Source organism: Mesoplodon densirostris, chromosome 9, assembly GCF_025265405.1.
Source record: "Mesoplodon densirostris isolate mMesDen1 chromosome 9, mMesDen1 primary haplotype, whole genome shotgun sequence".
In the NCBI taxonomy this organism is placed as follows: domain Eukaryota; kingdom Metazoa; phylum Chordata; class Mammalia; order Artiodactyla; family Ziphiidae; genus Mesoplodon; species Mesoplodon densirostris.
The window spans coordinates 103097954-103118032 of NC_082669.1; the positions used below are offsets into that span (position 1 = coordinate 103097954).

Below are 20079 nucleotides of genomic sequence, written 5' to 3' on the forward strand. Positions count from 1 at the left end.
TGATAATGGGACTAGTACACGGAGATCACCTAAAACTTCCTGTTTATCTGGAGTTGGCTACCACGGGATGAACTACCACTGGATGAAGTATGATCGTTATTATTTCACCTTTGATTAAAAAGAGGCGACTGTATTTTTTTAAGGTTTAGAAAATGAGAGAAGTTATACCCTAACGAATTTTCTTTTATGGATAAACTGCTTGAGGCCCATAGGAGAAAAAGGATTTTAAAAAATGATGAAAATAATCCAGATGAGGGAAGTTCAGAGAGGTTTCTTTGGGAATTCTGGAGACAGAGGATTTGAGCAGGGCTTTAAAAGAAGAGGGTGACTTCAACAAAAAGTATTTTTGGCAGAGAAAGGAGCAAATGTGGTCAGCTTGGAAAACAGGAGACAGGTCAGTTTCCCTAGGTCATGTAACACTGAAAAGATGACAGACCAGAAAGAGGCAGATGAAAAGGTCTGACTCAAAGCTTCGTGCTGATGCCCAGACCAGGGGTGCCCATAGAAAGGAGAGAAGGGCCTGTCAGGATTGTAGAGCTGGGGGTGGCCCTTCTGCTTGTTTTCGAAGACAATATGAATTTAAAACACATTGCAACATACTCCACCAGTATTTAGTGATATAATGAGTGTCCATAAATGTGTCATCCATCTTAAAAAGGTGCAGCATAGCAGCTACACTTCTGGTCATCCTGGAAAAGAAATAAAGGCATGGTCCCAAACATTCCTCTTCTGGTTTCATTTTTTTTTTTTCCTGCGGTATGCAGGCCTCTCACTGTTGTGGCCTCTCCCGTTGCGGAGCACAGACTCCGGACGCGCAGGCTCAGCGGCCACGGCTCACAGGCCCAGCCGCTCCGCGGCATGTGGGATCTTCCCGGACCGGGGCACGAACCCGTGTCCCCTGTATCGGCAGGCGGACTCTCAACCACTACGCCACCAGGGAAGCCCTGGTTTCATTTTTAACTTGGAAAATGGTCTCACCAAAATAATTTTGTAGCCGTCATTAGTTCCCAGGTTAGTCCAAAAAAAGAAAAAAAATCCAACTGCTTATGAAGGAACAATGAAAAAGGGCAAACAATAATAAAGAGAAATATATATCTACCTCCCTTCCCATTTAATACTCAACTCAGAATAATCTGGTTCCTACCTACATTTTACCATGAAAACTGTACCTTATCAAGCCTTCCTAGCTTCCAAACTCATGATATCATTTTTAAAAAAAATTCTTGATACCCTTGTTGATCACTCCCTTGCCTCTTGAAACTCTAAACCACCTTCGTTTCAGCATCACTCTCCTTTAGTTCTATTTCTTCTCCTTTAAGGTATTCCCTCGAGTTCTACCATCTGCCGTGGCTCTTCACACTCTACACTGTCCTTCCAGGGTGATGAGTCCGTTCCCAAGTTTCTAATTACCATGTATATATTGATGAATCTCAAGGTACACCTCCAGGTCAGGCAGAATATTTAACCCTTTTAGGCAATTCTACTCAGTTCCCAAAACAGACCAATCTCTTTATGTCCCAAATTCAGCTGATTATCTTCCCATTTTGTTCTGTTCTTCTCACATTCTTTATTTCAAGGAAAGACAACACCCAGTTGCCTAATCCTGAATCCTAGGCATCGCACTGATTCTTCCCTCTGTGTTCCTGCAAAGACTTCTGAACCCACATCGCAACGAACTGTATCATCTCTTCTTCATGCCCATCTTTACTTAAGTTTACTTACTCACCATTCCCTTCTCGGATTTCTGAAGTAGTTGAATGGCTTTCATCTCTTCCTTAATCAATTTATCCTTCACATTGCTACCAAACTGTCTAAAATGTTAATCTAACATCATTCCCTGATAAAAACACTTAATACCTGAACTTGGCCCTCAATATAAAGACCATCTTCCTGAGAATGCAAACAAGCCCCTCATGATCTAGAACCTTCTTACTTCTAGCTGCATCTCTGAGGCTCCCCAGGATCCAGCAATTTGGAGATTCCCCCAAAGGTGGCAAGTTCTCTAAGGCCCCCTTGCCTTTTCACATTAAATGTCTTTATTCCTTTCTTTGCCTAACGGCCCATCAGCTAGGATCTCCCTCAGAGACTGTCCCCATTCTCACCACCAACCCTGCGCCCAATTTGGGTTAAATGTTTTTTTCCACGCCATCCTTATAGCACCCAGTGTTTCCTTATAAGGAGTGTAAATTTTGCTATTTATTCTTCCATCAATGTTCTTTGCTGAAGTATTCTATGCTCTACAACAACAAAAACAGAATCAGCAGAACAGAAAATAAACCTACAAAATAAATACTTCCTGGATGTGTGATTTCACTTCTTAGTTAAAGAAAGTTAGTTTCATTAACCATGGATAAAACCACAGAGGGAAAGTTCCTATAGAGATCTAAAGGGGACACTGGGGTGCTTACAAAATGAGAGTTGTAGAGCTCTGGAATTTTGTGGTATTGTTGCACATTAAAATTTAACGTCTGACTACTAAGAAAGGCAAATACACTGTTCTACAATGGGATAGGGTTTTGTTTTATATTTTTTAAATGCCATGTAGTGGAGGAGGAGGAAAAGCACCCGGAAGGGGACAGAAGAGGAGAGAAGGGGCAATAGAAACATTTTCCTAGAAAGCTGGGCAAGGTCTGAAGCGAGGGAAGGAAGAGGGTACTTAGGGCCGATGTGTGTCTGTGTGCAGTCCTCGTCGAGAAGAATCTGCTGCCCTGGCATACAGAGCAGACAAGCCTAAGAAAAAGAGTAAGCAAAGCAAGGAGCCACTTTGAAGAGCGTTTAGGTTAGACCTTGGGTGGCCCAACTTTCCCAGAGAAGGAAGCTTCTTCGGTGGGTGTAGTACAGAGGAAGGAAGGAGGGATAGCAATTTGCCCTGCGGAAGAGGAAAGAGAGATTGAGAAGGCTCTGAGTGGCAGGCCATTTACAGACACGAAATGCCTAGCGGTCCCCTTTTAGGCATCGCTGCACGAAATCTACTTCATTTTCAGCATAAATTTTCTTTCAAGGAAATGCTACGCATAACCTTGGGAAAATCACTTTACCTTTAAGTGTCTGCAATTGCTCATCTATAAAATGATCTCTCAGACTTTATACTATTTACACCAATACTGAATGGTTGTATGCTACTGTGTAATTTATAAAAAAGATTCTAAGATGCCAAGCAACAACAAAAATTGAGAAGATACAGGGGGAGAATGAAATAATAATCCAAAGAAAGGAATTATAATTGGATAATAAATAGTGAGAAGATTATCAGTGTTGCCTACAGAGTCCCCTCACTCTAAGTCACTCTGAGAATCACTTCTCTGGTGTTATCACTGATGAGATGGTGCTGGACGTGTGGACAGACAGATCCAAACCCCTGGTTCTCTGCAGAAACCACCATGCACGCCAAATTTACATCATGAATATTCAGCTTCTTTCTATCAGACTATTAACATCTTTCTATCATATTCATTACCAGCATTTCAAATGTATAATGGAGAAAATGTCAGGACTTTATACAGTAAATAATTGATCTAATGAGAGGAAAAAACAAGCAGTAGGAAACATGGCTAAGATCATGAGGAAGAAATATTTACAATGTATGTAGAAGTTCATTCAAATGAGATAAAAACCGACAGTGTCACTCTGTAACACCATTCTCTTATACATCAGACACTGGAATCCTGAACAGGAATCACTGAACAAGGTTTGGGATAACGCAAAAGGCATGCCTTATTAACTCACGGACAGCTCATTTTTTGGTCATAAATCCTATTAACTTGTATTACCAACTGCCATAAAACTTGAAGATAAAAGATAATTTATGCTCAGTGTACAGAAGCTAATGTTTCTGGACTCCTGAGAAGCACAGGACCAGAAAATGAGAAAGTATGTATGTGAAATCTGGAGCCATTCACACCCTGCATAGTTAGTGCGACAAACACGCTCTGAGCACCTGGCTGTCTTCATGGGGAACACTGCCTAACCCGTCATTGACATCAGTGGGGTTTCATGGCTAAAATGTCTCTCACCATTTTCATAAAATCTCCTGCTCATAAAAGGACATGATGTTTTATTAAGAACACATTTTGGGGGGGTAAAAGAGGGATGATGACTCTTCGGGGAGGGGCTATTAGGCATTCTATTTTTAATTTGTTATTTTAAAATGGCAGTTTGAACATCCCTTCAAAGTAAACGCTACCTACTGAGGTTTTCACTCCTAATGACATCAGACCCGCAGCAAGTGAAATATGCCAAAATACGATCGAAAAGACATTATCTTCTAAAAAGTCAACCAGCTAAAAACTTCCAGTCTTCCAAATTTATATAGACCTGGAAGTACACTATTGCCTTTTTTTTTTTAAACATCTTTATTGGAGTATAATTGCTTTACAGTGTTGTGTTAGTTTCTGCTGTATAACAAACTGAATCAGCTATTTGTAATTAACAAAAATGAGTCATAGGAAGTGGACTGAAGAGAGAATTAGATGAAAGATTTTAGGCTGCAACGATCTACACAACTTTAACTGAATGGCTCTCGACATACAGGCCTGTCCCAAATGACTAACGTACCCTTAATGAATGAAGGATGGTGGCTTATTTACATAACACGGTCTCACGAGAGTCTCGTATGTAGAGAAAGAAACACAGAACATTACAGAAACATTAAGATGAGTTGAGGGTTGAGAGGCTTTTTTTTAGAAAAATCAAGAGAAGCACATTTTAGTTCCATGGTCCAGGGCTATCCCAGCTACTTAACCGTCACAGAGCAAATACAAGCCCTAAAACATTTATCAGCCAAACACACAGGTCCCATAAGACATCTCACACCTCCTGCTATTATCTTCAATTTCACACAACCTAGAATTACAGAACCAATTCGAGAAGACACTGTCCTCAAAAATAATACTCATAATAATTAACATTTATATTGAATTCTACCACTTTTGATATATTTTAGCAAAGTTTGATGGCAATCTCATTTTAATCTGTTTAAATAACAAAGATTCTTGTTGTAGGTAGATTTTTTTATAGTTGAGGAAAATGCAGAGTGTTATTTTTGTTTAATTTCAGGGTAAAGCCACAAGGTAGGATATACCCTTAAGGTGCATCGAAGATCAATCTTATTTGAAAAGAGTATTGTAGAGAATTTATGTGTGTGTGTGTGTGTGTGTGTGTGTATAAATATACATATGCATACACTATGGATAATGACCAGCCTGTGGACTGTGACTTGTTTTAAGAGTTTGTCATTTCCATCTCAGCCCATTAGTTCCATGAAGAAGGAAACGTAGTGCAGTGGAAAAACTGCTGAGTCAAAACACTGCTGTCTGATTCTTATGATCTGTCCTGCTTGCCTCCCAGGACTGTTATGAAGCTCAAATGATATGCTTCTTGTACAAGTCCCCAAATTATCTCCTTTCTCAAGAAGAGCTATTTGATGACTTTCAATTAAGAAGTACATTTAAAACATTTTGAGAGCATTCTTTATCTGTCACTGAAGCAAACCAGATTGATTTCCTTAGTCTAGCACCAAAATACTTGAAAATGGTTTCAATTTACATTTATGGTATGTCCATCCTGAGTGTGACTACAATAAGCCCTTTTAACAAGGAACAGTATCCTGCAGACATCCGTCCTGAATATGCACACTGCCCAATACAGATGCGTACTTTATACATATGCCATGTATAACACAGAGATAAATGAAAATACATCTTACAGAGTCATTTCAGCTCCAACGCTGCGTGTTCCATTTCTAGGATATAGGCTGCTTCTGTGCAATAATCAGCTTTTAATTGATCACATTTCATAAGTGTACAATTAGAACTGCTTAAAAATATGGTAGAGTGTATAAGACTGATTCGTATCTTAAACCCTCAAACATACTCGTTTTGGCTTTTGCAGTTGCCCTGGTTGCTAACTACTCTCTCACTAAAAGTGACTGAGAAGCAGAGACCTGGGATGTGACCCCTGGGAAAGACGAGCAGAGCCAACCCTACTGAGCCCCCAGAGGAAAATCTGTGCTAAACATTCTTACGCTTCTCACGCAATGGAGAGGGTATGGTCTTGCGTGAACTTTCTGCCTCACACTGTAATACTTACTTGATAGGGTAAGGTAATTTTCTAGTTGCTTCAATAAGATAAAATCAAAATGACCAGAGAGAGATTCTAGAGGACATGGCGTATGCAAGCACACTTACCATGATTACTATGTTTGGGGAACTGGGGATTCTCCTTCAATGATTAAAGTCTGACGTATCATAAATGAAAAAAAAAAAGATGATGATGTTATAGAACATAATCTCTGCCTTTGACAGAGACAATGGTCTGTGCTCAGTCATCTTCCCGGCCCACAGCCTTCCTCTCTTGGACCACCTCATACTGAGCTGGGGCAGTGTAACTGTGTTCCCACCAAAGGTGACACAAGCCACAGCCAGGCCTGGCCTTTAAAAACATGCAGTGCCACTTTTTACAGTAACCTTTTTTCCCCTGCTGACTCAACATGTTCCCAATTGGCTTGGATATAAAATGGAGGATACTGCCCAAACCACACCAGATTTTCCATGAATGAGAAAAAAAATGAAGCTTAATCTCAGTTAAGCCTCTGAGATGTGGGGGTTAATTATCACTGCAACATACAGAGGGTAGATTAGTACCCTGGCCAACCGACAAAAATTTAAAAAGCTAGAAAAAAATGAAAGGGAATCTTTCAAAATGCATCAAACATCTTTTTCTTTTTTTTTTCAAAGAATATTCAAAAGCCAAAAACTAAGTTTTGATTGAAAAAGAACACCAATCTACCTTTCACCTTACAGGCATTTGATTTTTACCAAATCAGAGGAACTTGAGTTTCAGTTGCTTAGGCCTCCAAGTATGGAAGGTCATTAGGAGAGCAAGCCTGAGCAACGTAGGAGTGTAAAAGGAGACGGTACCACTTCAGCGGAGATTCTCAGAGAAAAGACGAATACAAAGGCTACTCCCACGTGAACGCTAGGAAAACTGTCCAGCCAAACCCTGGTTAAGAAGAGGAACAAGTCTTCCTTGGGTATCTGTAACTGGAAGTCAAACGCCCAGCAGAATTAGCTTCAAAATACATACCACCGAGATGGTCCAAAAAGTCTCAAACAAAAGGTCCTAAGTTATTAGTGCCTATAAATAACTGGGTTGGAAGTCCACTCTAAATTCTCCTTGGACTCACTTTTAACTCCTTCTATAAGTAATTCCCACAGGTAAAGTTCCCAGAAATATGAGGTCATGGCTAAAAATCACAAAATACGGAATTACAAAATAGAAAAGCAAAAGAGAACATAAAAGATAGATGACTTATAAAGACTGCAGATATCAGAATTTTTCTAGACTATAAAGGAAGTAGGACAATTATGTTTTACGAGTTTTTAAAATGTGAGTAAAGGGAAAGCTTGTAAGAGAGATGAATCATGGCAGGAATATAGCCTTTGCTACTGAAAGGATGAGTTTAGTAGCAAAATAGAACAGCTAAAGCAGAAGTGTGAAGTGGATTGCAGAGGTGATGAGGAACTTCAGAATGCAGCCCAGAGAGATTAAGACAGAAAATACAAGAGACAAGTTCTGAGATTATATATGATACAATTAGAGGATCACATATATGCTTAATTGGAATTGCAGAAGAACGGAGAAAGAAAATGGGGGATGAGACAATATTTGAAAACATAATGGTTGAGAGTTTTCCAAACTGAGGACAGACAGCAATCTATCGATGGAGGAATTCCAAGAAATCCCAAGCTGAATACATCTTAGGAAGTCTACAATTATACAATGAAGATATAGAATACCACAGAAAATGAAAAGATCTTAAGAGCAGAAGTCATTTTTAGATGTGGTTTTTGCTATCAGTTAATCTTCCAATTTTACTTTGCAAAAATCATTGTACTCCGTCTAGTTATCTCTTAGCCAGAGTATTTACATAGAGACAAGTTACAGTTGACTGTTTTAGCATTTGCCGCATCATAAAATCATTATAAAATGATAAAGCACAATGCTTCACAACTGTAGAGAGTGTCATGCTTCAGAACCTGTTGGGAAAGTACAGGTATTTAAAAAACATCTAATTAGAAATCTAAGAAGCGTATCTGTGCATGTCAGACTGCTAACTGAAATCTTCTAATGACTTCCCATAGCTTATGGCAAACAAGTTCATACTGTAGTATGTAGAGTTCAAAGCTCTTCAGAGGCAGGATCCAAAGTCTTCTGAGTCTGATCTTTCAATATTTTCCATATGGCTGCTCAGAATTACCTGTAGATGCCACAACATGCCCTTCAGCTCTATCTTTCTTTAGTGACTCCTTCTAACTGGAATGACTTTCCCATCATCTTCAATAGCAGACATGCACTCATCCTTTGAGATTCTGCTAAAATGTAAGCTCAACACAATCTATGTTCCACGAGAGGAAGGGATTTTTTTTGTTGTCGTTGTTGCTTGCTGCTGTATCCCCAGAAAAGTACCTGACATATAGCAGGTACTCAAGAAATATTTGTTGGGAACTCCCTGGTGGTCCAGTAGTTAGGACTCCAGGCTTTCACTGCCGACGGCCGGGGTTCAATCCCTGCTCAGGGAACTAGGATCCCACAAGCCGCACAGCAGCCAAAAAAAAAAAAGAAAAAATTTGTTGTATTAATTAAGTAAATAAAATGTGAGTGCCTCTGTGAAGCATTTCCTTACACACCCATGACCAGATTATATAATCTTTCATCATCTTTATGTACTAACCTTTTGACCTTGCTTTATGTCTGTGTTTTATAAATGTCTTCTTCACTAGACATATACTAGAGAGTAAAGAACATATGTTACTGTTTCTGTTTAATCCTCAATTGCCCAGCAGTGCAACACGTAGGTAGCAGGCACTCTGTAGCTCTTTGTTGACCAAATAAATGGACACTATGGAGTTTGAAAACCGAATTCTTCAGCTTCCTTTTCGCATCTCACAGCAAGTATTCCAGAAAGCAAAGCCAGGCAATGCAAAGAGCCAGAAAAAAATGCACAACTGGCTGAACGGTGGTAAGCATGCCTGCCATATTAACCAAACAACAGTTTTTAGGTAATGACAAGCTACAGATGATGAATAGCAGATGGACTGAAAGCAAAGCTATAAGTAGCACATTACAGTGACAAGTAAAAAAGAAAGAAAGAAAAAAAAACAACTGTCCACTGTCTTTAAAAAATGTTGCCAAACATGGGCTTCCCTGGTGGCACAGTGGTTGAGAGTCCACCTGCTGATGCAGGGGACACAGGTTCGTGCCCCGGTCCGGGAAGATCCCACATGCCGCGGAGCGGCTGGGCCCGTGAGCCATGGCCGCTGAGCCTGCGCGTCTGGAGCCTGTGCTCCGCAATGGGAGAGGCCACAACAGTGAGAGGCCCGCGTACCACACACACAAAAAAAAGTTGCCAAACAATCATTTTTCAAACTGAAATACACTCATCAAGCTCATAAAACATATTTATGTAATAAGAATTCTGTTCTAAGCACTACACTGATAGAAAATTTCCTTGATGTTTATCATTGGAAATGAATGACATCATCATGAGGTGAAATTAACAAGCAAGCAACTTATGAACAGTAAAAGCTCAAGACTTTAAGTGCTTAACAAAATCAAATAGTTTCCAATTATAATGACAACACTGAAAATATACAAGAATTCCATTTGAAATGTTTGCCAAGCTTTGTGCTTTCTCTGCTGAGATTTTTCTCAAGTGGCACTCACATTCAGCTGCTCAAAATGCAAAAATGCTAAATTTAATTCTTAGTCAATTTAATTTAAAAACTTTTTTTTTTTTTGGTTTTGTCTTTCTGAGTACAATGAGGCTTCTCCTCCACCTGTTTCCCATTCAGCCACAAGTAATCAAACACGTCAACGTCACTCACAGTTCAAATACATAAACAGGGTAGATGTTTTCTCCTTGTGTACGAAACTGTTACAGGTTTTGTGGAAGCAAAGCGCTGACATTGTATTTAATCCTCACTTACCGGTTGGAGCAGGTAGATGAGCGATTCCTCTTGGATTATTATAATTGGCAAAGGAGTGATCCGAGGTGCTTCGAACAAAGTGCTCACTGACGCCATGATCTGGTCAAAACGCCCAGCAAGTCCTCCCAAGGTCACAATCATATCTACCTAAGAAAGCAAAGGAAAACCAGCAGTCATGTATTTAAGAATTTAAAAAATAATAATAAAATAAAATAATTAAAAAACATCAAACACTTCCATAGAGCTTTCAGTACCCTATTTTATTAGATAAGCCATGAAGAAATGGCAGACGTCATTTGTGTTGCTCAGATGAAGGAATTAAGTCACAAGATTGGTGAGTGGCAGTCGGGTTTCAATAGGTTTTCCCATCTGCCTATTCACCTGGAAAACTAGCCAACTCTTCCTTTAAAACTCTGTTCCATGTCCCTTCCATGTGGAAGTCTTCCTGATTTCACAATTGGTGCCTCTCCCATCCACTCCTCACGGCATCCCTGTGGGCACTTTGATCACCCAACAGTGAGTGAGCGCCCCCTAGAACCCAGGTATCTTAAGGACCTGTACTGGCTTTTCACCAAACCTAGGAAGTTGCCTAAACTTTCTGTACCTCATTTTTATGTTTACATGTAAAAACTGGATAATAATGACCAATTGAGAGGGTTGTTGGGGGGATTAAATGAGGTAACTAAATGGGTCAATAAGTGCAAAGCATTTAAAACATGTTCACAACACAGTGATTGTTTAAAAAGTGTGAGCTACTCATCTATTGTATTATTTTCAGTATATTACATTTATATTACTATTTTTATTATTGTTACATGTCGTTTGGTATGTTCTTTCTTTTAACACTTTAAGCAAAGCATTTCCTATGACTACAGTATAGTTTATTTAAACGTTCCCCTGTTGTTGAAAATACATTTCCATGATATTTGTATATAAAATTACTGTGATGCTTTCCTGACATATAAGACAATGGTTAAAGAATGGCTGCAGGGCAGTGGAAGGGGGCAGAGTAACAGTCTCCTCCTGCATAAGGCAGTTGGCTGAAGGTCTTAAGGAGAATGAAAAAGAGGCACTGCCTGGTCTCTTTCCTTCTGCTGGTCAGGCTGATCTCGTGATGCATCAGCAGAGTCAAAGCTGGTATACTGATCATGAAAAAGGAAAGGCAGAAGAGCTTAATTAAATTATTATAAGAAAACCTTACATACAATAAAAAGTGACAGTTATAATCACTCTACCTGGAATAAAATAGAAATTATTTAGATAGGAAGTATTTGGCTTTTAGTTTTAAAACAGTACATTTTAAAAGCTCAGATAACATTTAGTCTGAAGAAGGCATGATTTTAGAAGAGTAACATATCACCCAAGCACCAGTATAACCTGTTCGGTCTCTAGAGGAACAGTAAGTGGCCTAAGCTCCATAAAGCCAAAGGCTGTGCTTCTCTGGCCCACAGGTTGTGGCCCTGGTCCTCTGCATAGTGCCTAACATGTACAAGACCTCAAATGTTTGATGAATGAAAACTGAAGACACTGCAAGAAAGAACTAGTCAGCCTAAGGAAGAAAGAGGTTAATTGCCATACTACAGGAATATATAAATCAGAATGGGATTCCATAAAAACATAAAAAAGTAAACTACACAGAAAAATTAAGAAATTTGGAATGAGTTTCCTATTTTTGACCTTTTCAGAGTATAGGGAGAATAGGAATTTTTATTTTGAATAAGATGCTTCAGGTCAAAGCTAGAATATTTTAAGACAAGTATACCACACATCTAGAGGATCTAATATTTTCTTTGGCGATCTTTCTAGAACTCCGAGAATTAGATTTGAGGCAGAGAAAGGCCATGCACTCTAGGAAGAGTAATACACCTAATACACAGGTGAAGACTGGGACATCTTAGTCTTCAGAAGAAACTTACAAACCTTCGTTTGGGGTTATCAAGTCCGGTAATTGCTCCTGGTCGTGTTTAGGAAACCTTATTAGTAAAGCCACTCCAGACTGGAGGGGAAAAGGCCCAGAAATTATATAGGACCTCAGAAGAACTAAAGACAATTTGCTTTAAATTGAAGAGAAGATGCTAAAAGAAGTTATATATGAAATATAAAGTAGAGAAAGTTCTAAGGCTCTGGTAAAAAGCACATGGCATAGTCCTATCTACATAATCCTAAATTCATATCAGAACCAAGGCCTGATGATAAAATAGTTGATTCACTATGCAGATTCTGGAATCCTTTTTTTAGGTTCTCAATTTTTCATTACTATACTCCAAGCCTTGAGGGATCCCATAACCTTTAAGGCCGAAACTTAATCCACATCTTCCACGCCAGGATATCATGATGAATCAGCAATATCTGTAAACCAGTCATTGAATTTTTCAGAATAAAGAAGCAGCGAGATTACTTCTCATCACTACTCATTTTCCCTACAGGAAGTGTTTATATCCAGACTGATTAAAAACATTAGAGGATCAATGCAAGCTGCAGCGGGGGCTGGAGCCAGCCCAGGGCTGTTTCTGTAGTTCTTTAGCTCTGGTTAGAAGTAGGACATCTGGGGCTTCCCTGGTGGTGCAGTGGTTGAGAGTCCGCCTGCCGATGCAGGGGACATGGGTTCGTGCCCCGGTCTGGGAAGATCCCACATGCCACAGAGCGGCTGGGCCCGTGAGCCATGGCCACTGAGCCTGCGCGTCCGGAGCCTGTGCTGCGCAACGGGAGAGGCCACAACAGTGAGAGGCCCGCGTACCGCAAAAAAAAAAAAGAAAAAATAAGTAGGACATCTGATATTCACAGAGATAGAAGAAAGAAGACAGACACCAACCCTGTATATTTACATAGGCTTTACAAGCCTAGATTTATGCCTTTAGGACAGCAATGCCCCTGGGAAAGAGTGTTCAATCGAAAGCAGGCTATTTACAGACTGCCAGGATACCGTTTCTATCTGGATCCAAAGCCCTGTGCATTTACTTCTTACATTACCCAGTGTATTGTAAATTTTTAAAACATGATATTTTCTGGATGCCTCAGCATCCCCACAAACAGGCTGTAAGCACCTGGCACAGAGGACCAGGTGCACCAGGGTGATAGTATGGTCTCTGTCACAAGTTCCCCTTTGTGCCCTCCTCTGACTGATCTAGTGACATTCAAACACACCAGTGACAGCCTCTCAAGCTTTTGCTTGTGTCCCCACCCAGACCCCCCAAAAGGCACTTGCTCATTGGTCCTCGTTCTCTCTCTGCTGGCTCCCCGCCTGCCTGGTTAAGCTCACACCCTGTGCCCTCCTCCCATGAGGCCCCTGCATGGCCCACTGCATGCCTTCCTCTCTCGGATCTGTGAGCATTACAGCCCTTTAATTCCATACGCCTCTCCTTGGTGCCAACTCCGCATCTACACGTGTCTGCACCAGGTTGATCAACAAAACCCACCAATTATTCCTTACAGCACACCAAGTTACACTTTGTTACGACTGCTGATGTACTTGTATATCTCTCCATCTAGAGGAGGCCTATGAATCACAGATGCCAGCCGCAGCGTGTGCGACAGAGCAGACAGCAAGCATTTACTGAGCTTCCCCAAAGCATAGAAAATCAGGGAAAATTGAATAAATAACCAGAGAGGCAAGAAGCTGATTATTAGGCTGAGTTAACGTCATCTAAATCCTACAAAACAGTACTTCCCTACTTGGCAAGGATTCTAACAGTTAGTAGCTTTTGAAAAGAATAACTTATTTCACATGTGTTACCCCGGGTAGTATTTATCCATCATTTACCATGTGTTAGCTACTATTCTGAACACTTAGGATAGATCAGTAAACAAGACAAAAACTCCTGCCTTCATGGAATTGACATTCAAACGGAGGACAACATACGTATAACTGAATCACTTTGCTGTACACGTGAAACTAACACAACATTGTTAATCAACTATACTCCAATATAAAATAAAAATTAAAAACAAATTAATTTTAAAAACAGATGGAGGACAATATGCAGTTAATAAAAATAGAAAATAAGTATGTTAGTTGGGATGTGAAAAGATGGCGAGTCCTACAGGGGAATGAGAGCAGGAAAAGAGAGATGAAAAATGCTAGGCTGGGAAGAGCTTCCACTTCAAACAAGGTAGCCAGGGCAGGCTCCATCAGAAAGGCAAGAGAGGAGCAGCAAAGACCTGAAGGAGATGAGGGATCCAGTCAGGTACAGACACCTGGAGCCAGACCCATCAGAAAACAGACTGCAGTAAGGCCCTGAAGCAGTGACAGGGCCCCAGGCATTTTCAAAGAATGTCAAGAGGCTAGCCGTGAGAAATGAATGAGAAATTAGTAGGAGGAATCATTAAAATCTAAATGCTAGATCTGTATAGAGCCTTGGTAAGCCATTGTAAAGTCCTGACTTTTATTAGCATTAAGTGGAAAGCCATTTTGAGCAGGGGGGTGACACAATGTATATATTTTTAAAAGTCACCACGCTGGGTGTCTGGAGAACAAACTGTGTGGAGGCAAAGAAGAAAACCAGGAGATCGTTAAGAGGTCAGCACAGTAATACATACGAGAGACAACTTTGCCAGCCCCATCACTTCATCAAAAACTATCACCAGTGACATCCTACTGCAAAACCCAATGGTCAGTTCTCAGCTCTGACATTATTCGATCCATCAGCAACATCTGACAAGTTTATTCTTACCTCCTCCTGAATGAAGTCTCTTCCAGAAAGATGGGCTTCCAGCAAACCATACTGCCTTGATCTCACTGGTTGTGTCTTCTCAGGAACGAACTTAACATCTTTGGAGTGGTCCAGAGCAAGGTCCTTAATTCTATTCTGTCATTACATCCCCTCCCTTGGTGTTCTCAGGCAGCCTTGTAGCTTTAAATACCATGAATGTCAGCACTGCCTAACTGTGTGTATCTTCAGTCCAGACCTCTCTCCTCAATTCCAGATGCATATATTCAGTTGCTTACTTGACATCTGCATTTGGAATCCAATAGAGATCTCCAAGGTTCCATGATCTTTCCCTCAATCAGGATCTCCCACTGTCTTCCTCACGTCGGGTGCTCAAGCCAAAACTCCCAGAGTCGTTCTTGACTCCTCTCTCACGCTCCTTATTTATTCTCTCAGGAAATTCCACTGGTTCTAAGTTCAGTATGTATCCAAAATTTCTCCCCTCCTCACTACCTACAACCTCATCACAACCATGGCCACCAAAATCCATCAGAGGATGTGAGCCAACGTTCTGTCTCATGGGAAACACTGCAATAGCCTCCAACAGATCTCTGCTTCTGCCCTTATTTCTCCACAGTCTAGTCTCAATACAGTATCAAAAACAATCCTGTTAAAATGTAAATCAGATTATGACACTCTTCTGTTCAAAATCCTCCAATGGTTTTCTAATGATTTTTCTTAATAAGACATCAAAGCCTGCAATATTGGATATCCAGGTGTCTCTCTGGTCTCACCTATTTCCGTTCTCTTCCTCCTCTCAGCTCCAATAGTAATTCTTTCCTCTTTTCTATCTCTTGTAGACACAAGAGTCCTTTCTATCTCTTGAAGACACAAGAGTCCTTCCTACTTCAAGGACTTTGCGTTTGCTGTTCTTTCTTCCTAGAATACATTATCCTCAGATATTCACATGGCTAGCTTCTTTATTTCATTGACCATCTATCAAAAACTTTCCCCTTGGGTTTCCCTGGTGGCGCAGTGGTTGAGAGCCCGCCTACCGATGCAGGGGACACGGGTTCGTGCCCCGGTCGGGGAAGATCCCACATGCTGCGGAGCGGCTGGGCCTGTGAGCCATGGCCGCTGAGCCTGCGCGTCCGGAGCCTGTGCTCTGCAATGGGAGAGGCCACAACAGTGAGAGGCCCGTGTACCACAAAAAAAAAAACTTTCCCCTCTTCCACGCCAACAGATCATATCCCCATTCCCTGATTTAAATTTTCTCCTTAGTACCTCTTGTTATCTAACCCCATGCTAAATCATTTATTTCTTTAGCTTGTCGTATTATGTGTCACTCTAATTAGACTAAAATTAAATGATAGCAGAGATTTTTCTGTCTCTAGTGTTTAGAATGCAGCATGGCACATTATTACGTACTTGTTGGTACCTCAAGTATTTGTTGAATAAATGGAGAAGTAAAACAAGGGTTGAAGGACAGTAAAAGAGCACGGTCAATGGATCAGAGTACTGGTGGAGTCGAAGAATTGCTGAAGTCAGGGGCAAGCGGGTGAGTCAAATGGATAAAACAGAGATTATGGAGGGTTTACAAATCTTGGTAGAGACAAGGTCTAGGTATATTCATACAATTAACTGAGGTAAAGAGGCAAACGACATAACTAGAGGGGATAAGTTTAAGGAAACAAGAGATCAGTGTACTGGAAGGTTCATTCAAGTGTGTATGGAATTTACCATGAATTAAAACAGTATTGTTGAAAAAAATTATTGGTGACCTAGATGTTAACTTCATCAAGACAAGCAGGAAAATGACCAGGATTATAACAAACGAAGACTACAGCAATGAACGATGAGGATGATAGAATCTGATGACATGAGATTCAGAGCTTGAGTTTTTAGGGGAAAAGAAGAAACGAAGAATCAAATAGAATAGCACTGTCCAATGGGAATACAATAGGAGACACAAATCCAATTTAAAATTTTCTAGTGGCTACATTTAAAAAAGTAAAAAGAGGTAAAATTTTTAAAATGTATATTGTTTAATGTACTATATCTAAAATATCATTTTAACATGTAAGCTGTATTAAAAATATTGAGGTGTGGGGAAAACTAGATAATTATATACAGAAGAATAGATCTGAACCCCTATCTCATACCACCCACAAAAATTAATTTGGAATGGATTAAAGACTTAAACCATAAAACTCTTAGAAAAAAACATAGGGAAAAAGGTCCTTGACATTGGTCTTAGCAACAATTTTTTAGATATGACACCAAAAACACAAGTAAAAAAAAAGCAAAAATAGATAAGTGGGACTGCACAGATCTAAAAACCTTCTGCAAAGCAAAAGAAACAATTAACAAAATGAAAAGGCAACCTATGGAATGAGAGAAAATATCTGCAACCATCTCTCTGATAAGAAGTTAATATCCAAAATATAAAAGGAACTCATACAGTAGCAAAAAAACAAACAACCCAATTAAAAAATGGGCAGAGGATGTGAATAGACATTTTTTTCAGAGAAGATATACAAATGGCCAACAGGTACCTGCAAAGATGTTCAACATCACTAACCATTAGAGAAATGTAAATCAAAACCACAATGAGATATCACCTCATGCTAGTTAGAATGACTATTATCAAAAAGACAAGATCCTACTGTATAGCATAGGGAACTATATTCAATGTCCTGTGATAAACTGTAACAGAAAAAAATATAAAAAAGAATGTATATATATATATATATATGTGTGTGTGTGTATATAACTAAGTCACTTGGTTGTACAGTAGATACGACCACAGCCTTGTAAATCAACTACACTTCAATAAAATAAAATTTTTTTAAAAGACAAGAGATAACAGAGTTGATAAGGATATAGAGAAAAGGGAACCCTTGTACACTGTTGGTGAGAATGGAAATTGGTGCAGCCACTATGAAAATAGTATGGAGGTCCCTCAAAATGTTAAAAATACAACTTCTACATGACCCAGCAATCAAACTCTCTTCTGTTTCTTCTGGGTATATATATACCCAGAAGAAACAGTGTGTACACACACACACACACACACACACACACACACACACACACGAGAAGTCAAGATCATCTTTCCATATTCACGAACATCCTCCCATGCTCACTGCAGCATTATTCACAATAGCCAAGATATGGAAACAACCAGACAACCAAAGTGTCTGTCAACAGATAAATGGGTAAAGAAGATTAAAAAAATATGTGAGATATATTCATATATATGTATCATACTCACACACATAAATATACACACACGCAATGGAACAGTCTTCAGACACAAGAAAGAAGGAAATCCTGCCATTTGTGAGAACATGGATGGACCTGGAGGACGTGAGATGCTAAGTGAGAGAAGTCAGACAAAGAAAGACAAACACTGTATGATCTCCCTTACGTGTGAAATCTAAAAAAGCTGAATGCAAAGAGAGGATATTGTCAGTTGTCAGCAGTTGTGGGGAAAGTAAGGTGATACTGGTCAAAGGGTACAAATTTCCAGTTGAAAGATGAGTAAGTTCCAAAGATCTAAAGGACAGCATGGTGACTATACTTAACAATACTGTATTGTATATTTGAAAGTTGCTAAGAGTAGATCTTAAATGTTCTCATCACCACCACAACAGACAAAGGTAATCATGTGAGGTGATGGACTTGTTAGCTAACTTTATCATTGTAATCATTCTGCAATATATATGTGTATTAAACCATCACGTTGTACACCTTAAACTTACACAGTGTTATACATCAATTATCTCATTAAAGCTGGAAAAAATATTGAGATATTTTACATTTTTTCCCACTTGGTCTTCAAAATCCTCAGTGTACTTTACAGTAATGGCACATCTCAATTTAGGGTAGCTACACTTCAAGGGCTCAGGTGGCTAGTGGCTAGAGTTTTGGACCACACAGGTCTAGAAATGGCGAAGAGTAGTGAAGACACCCACCCCTAATTCTGGGGCCCATTCTAGAAAAAGCAGCAGGAGAAATGATAGAACAAAACAACAGCACTACTATGGCTGCAGAGAATTGCTGTCCTTAGAAAAAAGTCCAGTTTCTGTTGGAATTAGATGTAAAGACATTGTGAATACAGGGGATTTTGAACAAGGATGGACCACGAGTTTCAGAGGGCACTGAGAGACAGAGCACACACATTCTAGGGCAAATCTGTTTATTTTAGAACACATCTACCATTCTCTAAAGAATGTAAGCTACCCTCAGAGACTAACACATTTTCTATCGGTTGTGATCCATCAAAGATGCAGTGTCTGTAACTCTAAAAAGTGTTGTTACAATCCTGTTAGCTCTGCGGATAAAATGTTTTAAATAATATATTTGTGCACACATGACACAGGAACATACCTATTATGCCATATTCTGTAATATAAAAATGTTAAAAATCAATTTCTAATTGATTTTTATACATGTCTTACATTCAAGTCAGGGTATTTTACATGGACCCTTTTTGTTAGCAAAGGGAAGTGCTGGAACAGAGATTGCTTTTGGCTCTTCATCTGCAATCATGTGTAGCAAAAAAAGAACCCTGAAACCCTGGATTAATACATTAAAGACCTGACTATAGTATGGTATATTCCCTTAATAGCCATGGAACCACATACATGACTTCCTTGTGACTTAGGTGGCTCATGTATAAAGGTAAGGGATGGACTAAATTCCCTAACCTAGTTTTCAAGATCCCTTTCACTTCTAACAGTCCATGTGAGGTTCTCTGGTTTCCACTCTAACAGGTTAAATAATAACTGTGTCTGTTTTGTTTAGAGAATAAATGAAAAACTTGGCTTTGCGTTATTTGCCTTAATAGAATCATGACAAGACTGGCTTAAGGATATATAACACCAAAAGGAGAAGCAATTTCATTTTTCTATTATAGCAGTAAAAACCTTTTGATAAACAAATGACATGTTTTTCTCCATTTGTCCTCAAGAAGACTTAGATACAGCATGCACGAAGTCTACAGCAGGGACAGTGGCTGTCAGAATATTTTAACTGCATTGACTTTCCATAAACTGAATTCTGGAGATGCATAAATGGACAATTTCTTTGTGGCTCTCCCTGATAGGGTGACCATACAATTTAATGTACAAGCTGAGACACTCTTGAAAGTAAAAGGGGGACATTATAAATAATTACACCAAGAATACATGCATAAACCAGGGCTATCCCATGTAAACAAAGACACACGTTTACCCTACTCTTTGAGAATTACAAGTAACATTAATATAGCCAACTTAACAAAATTAAACTCTAGGGTCTCAAAAAATTTAGACATTATTCTTAAGCTTCCCTTAACCTTCAAAGATCTTTACTGTACAAAAGTTAGGCTTAAACAGAAGGTGAAATTCTCTGGTCCAATTGTTTGATGCTCTCATTTAAAGATGGAAGACCCAATGCAGGCC

At 39.5% G+C, this 20079-nt stretch overlaps 1 protein-coding gene across 2 annotated transcripts in view; it reads right to left on the bottom strand.

Moving 5' to 3' along the window:
- Window positions 1-20079, bottom strand: part of TPK1 (thiamin pyrophosphokinase 1) — a 350278-nt gene that overhangs the window by 134631 nt on the left and 195568 nt on the right. For both annotated transcript variants that reach the window (XM_060108529.1, XM_060108530.1), the window contains exon 7: window positions 9987-10133. In XM_060108529.1, coding sequence (XP_059964512.1) covers window positions 9987-10133 — 147 coding nt within the window. The remainder of the gene's footprint in view (window positions 1-9986; window positions 10134-20079) is intronic.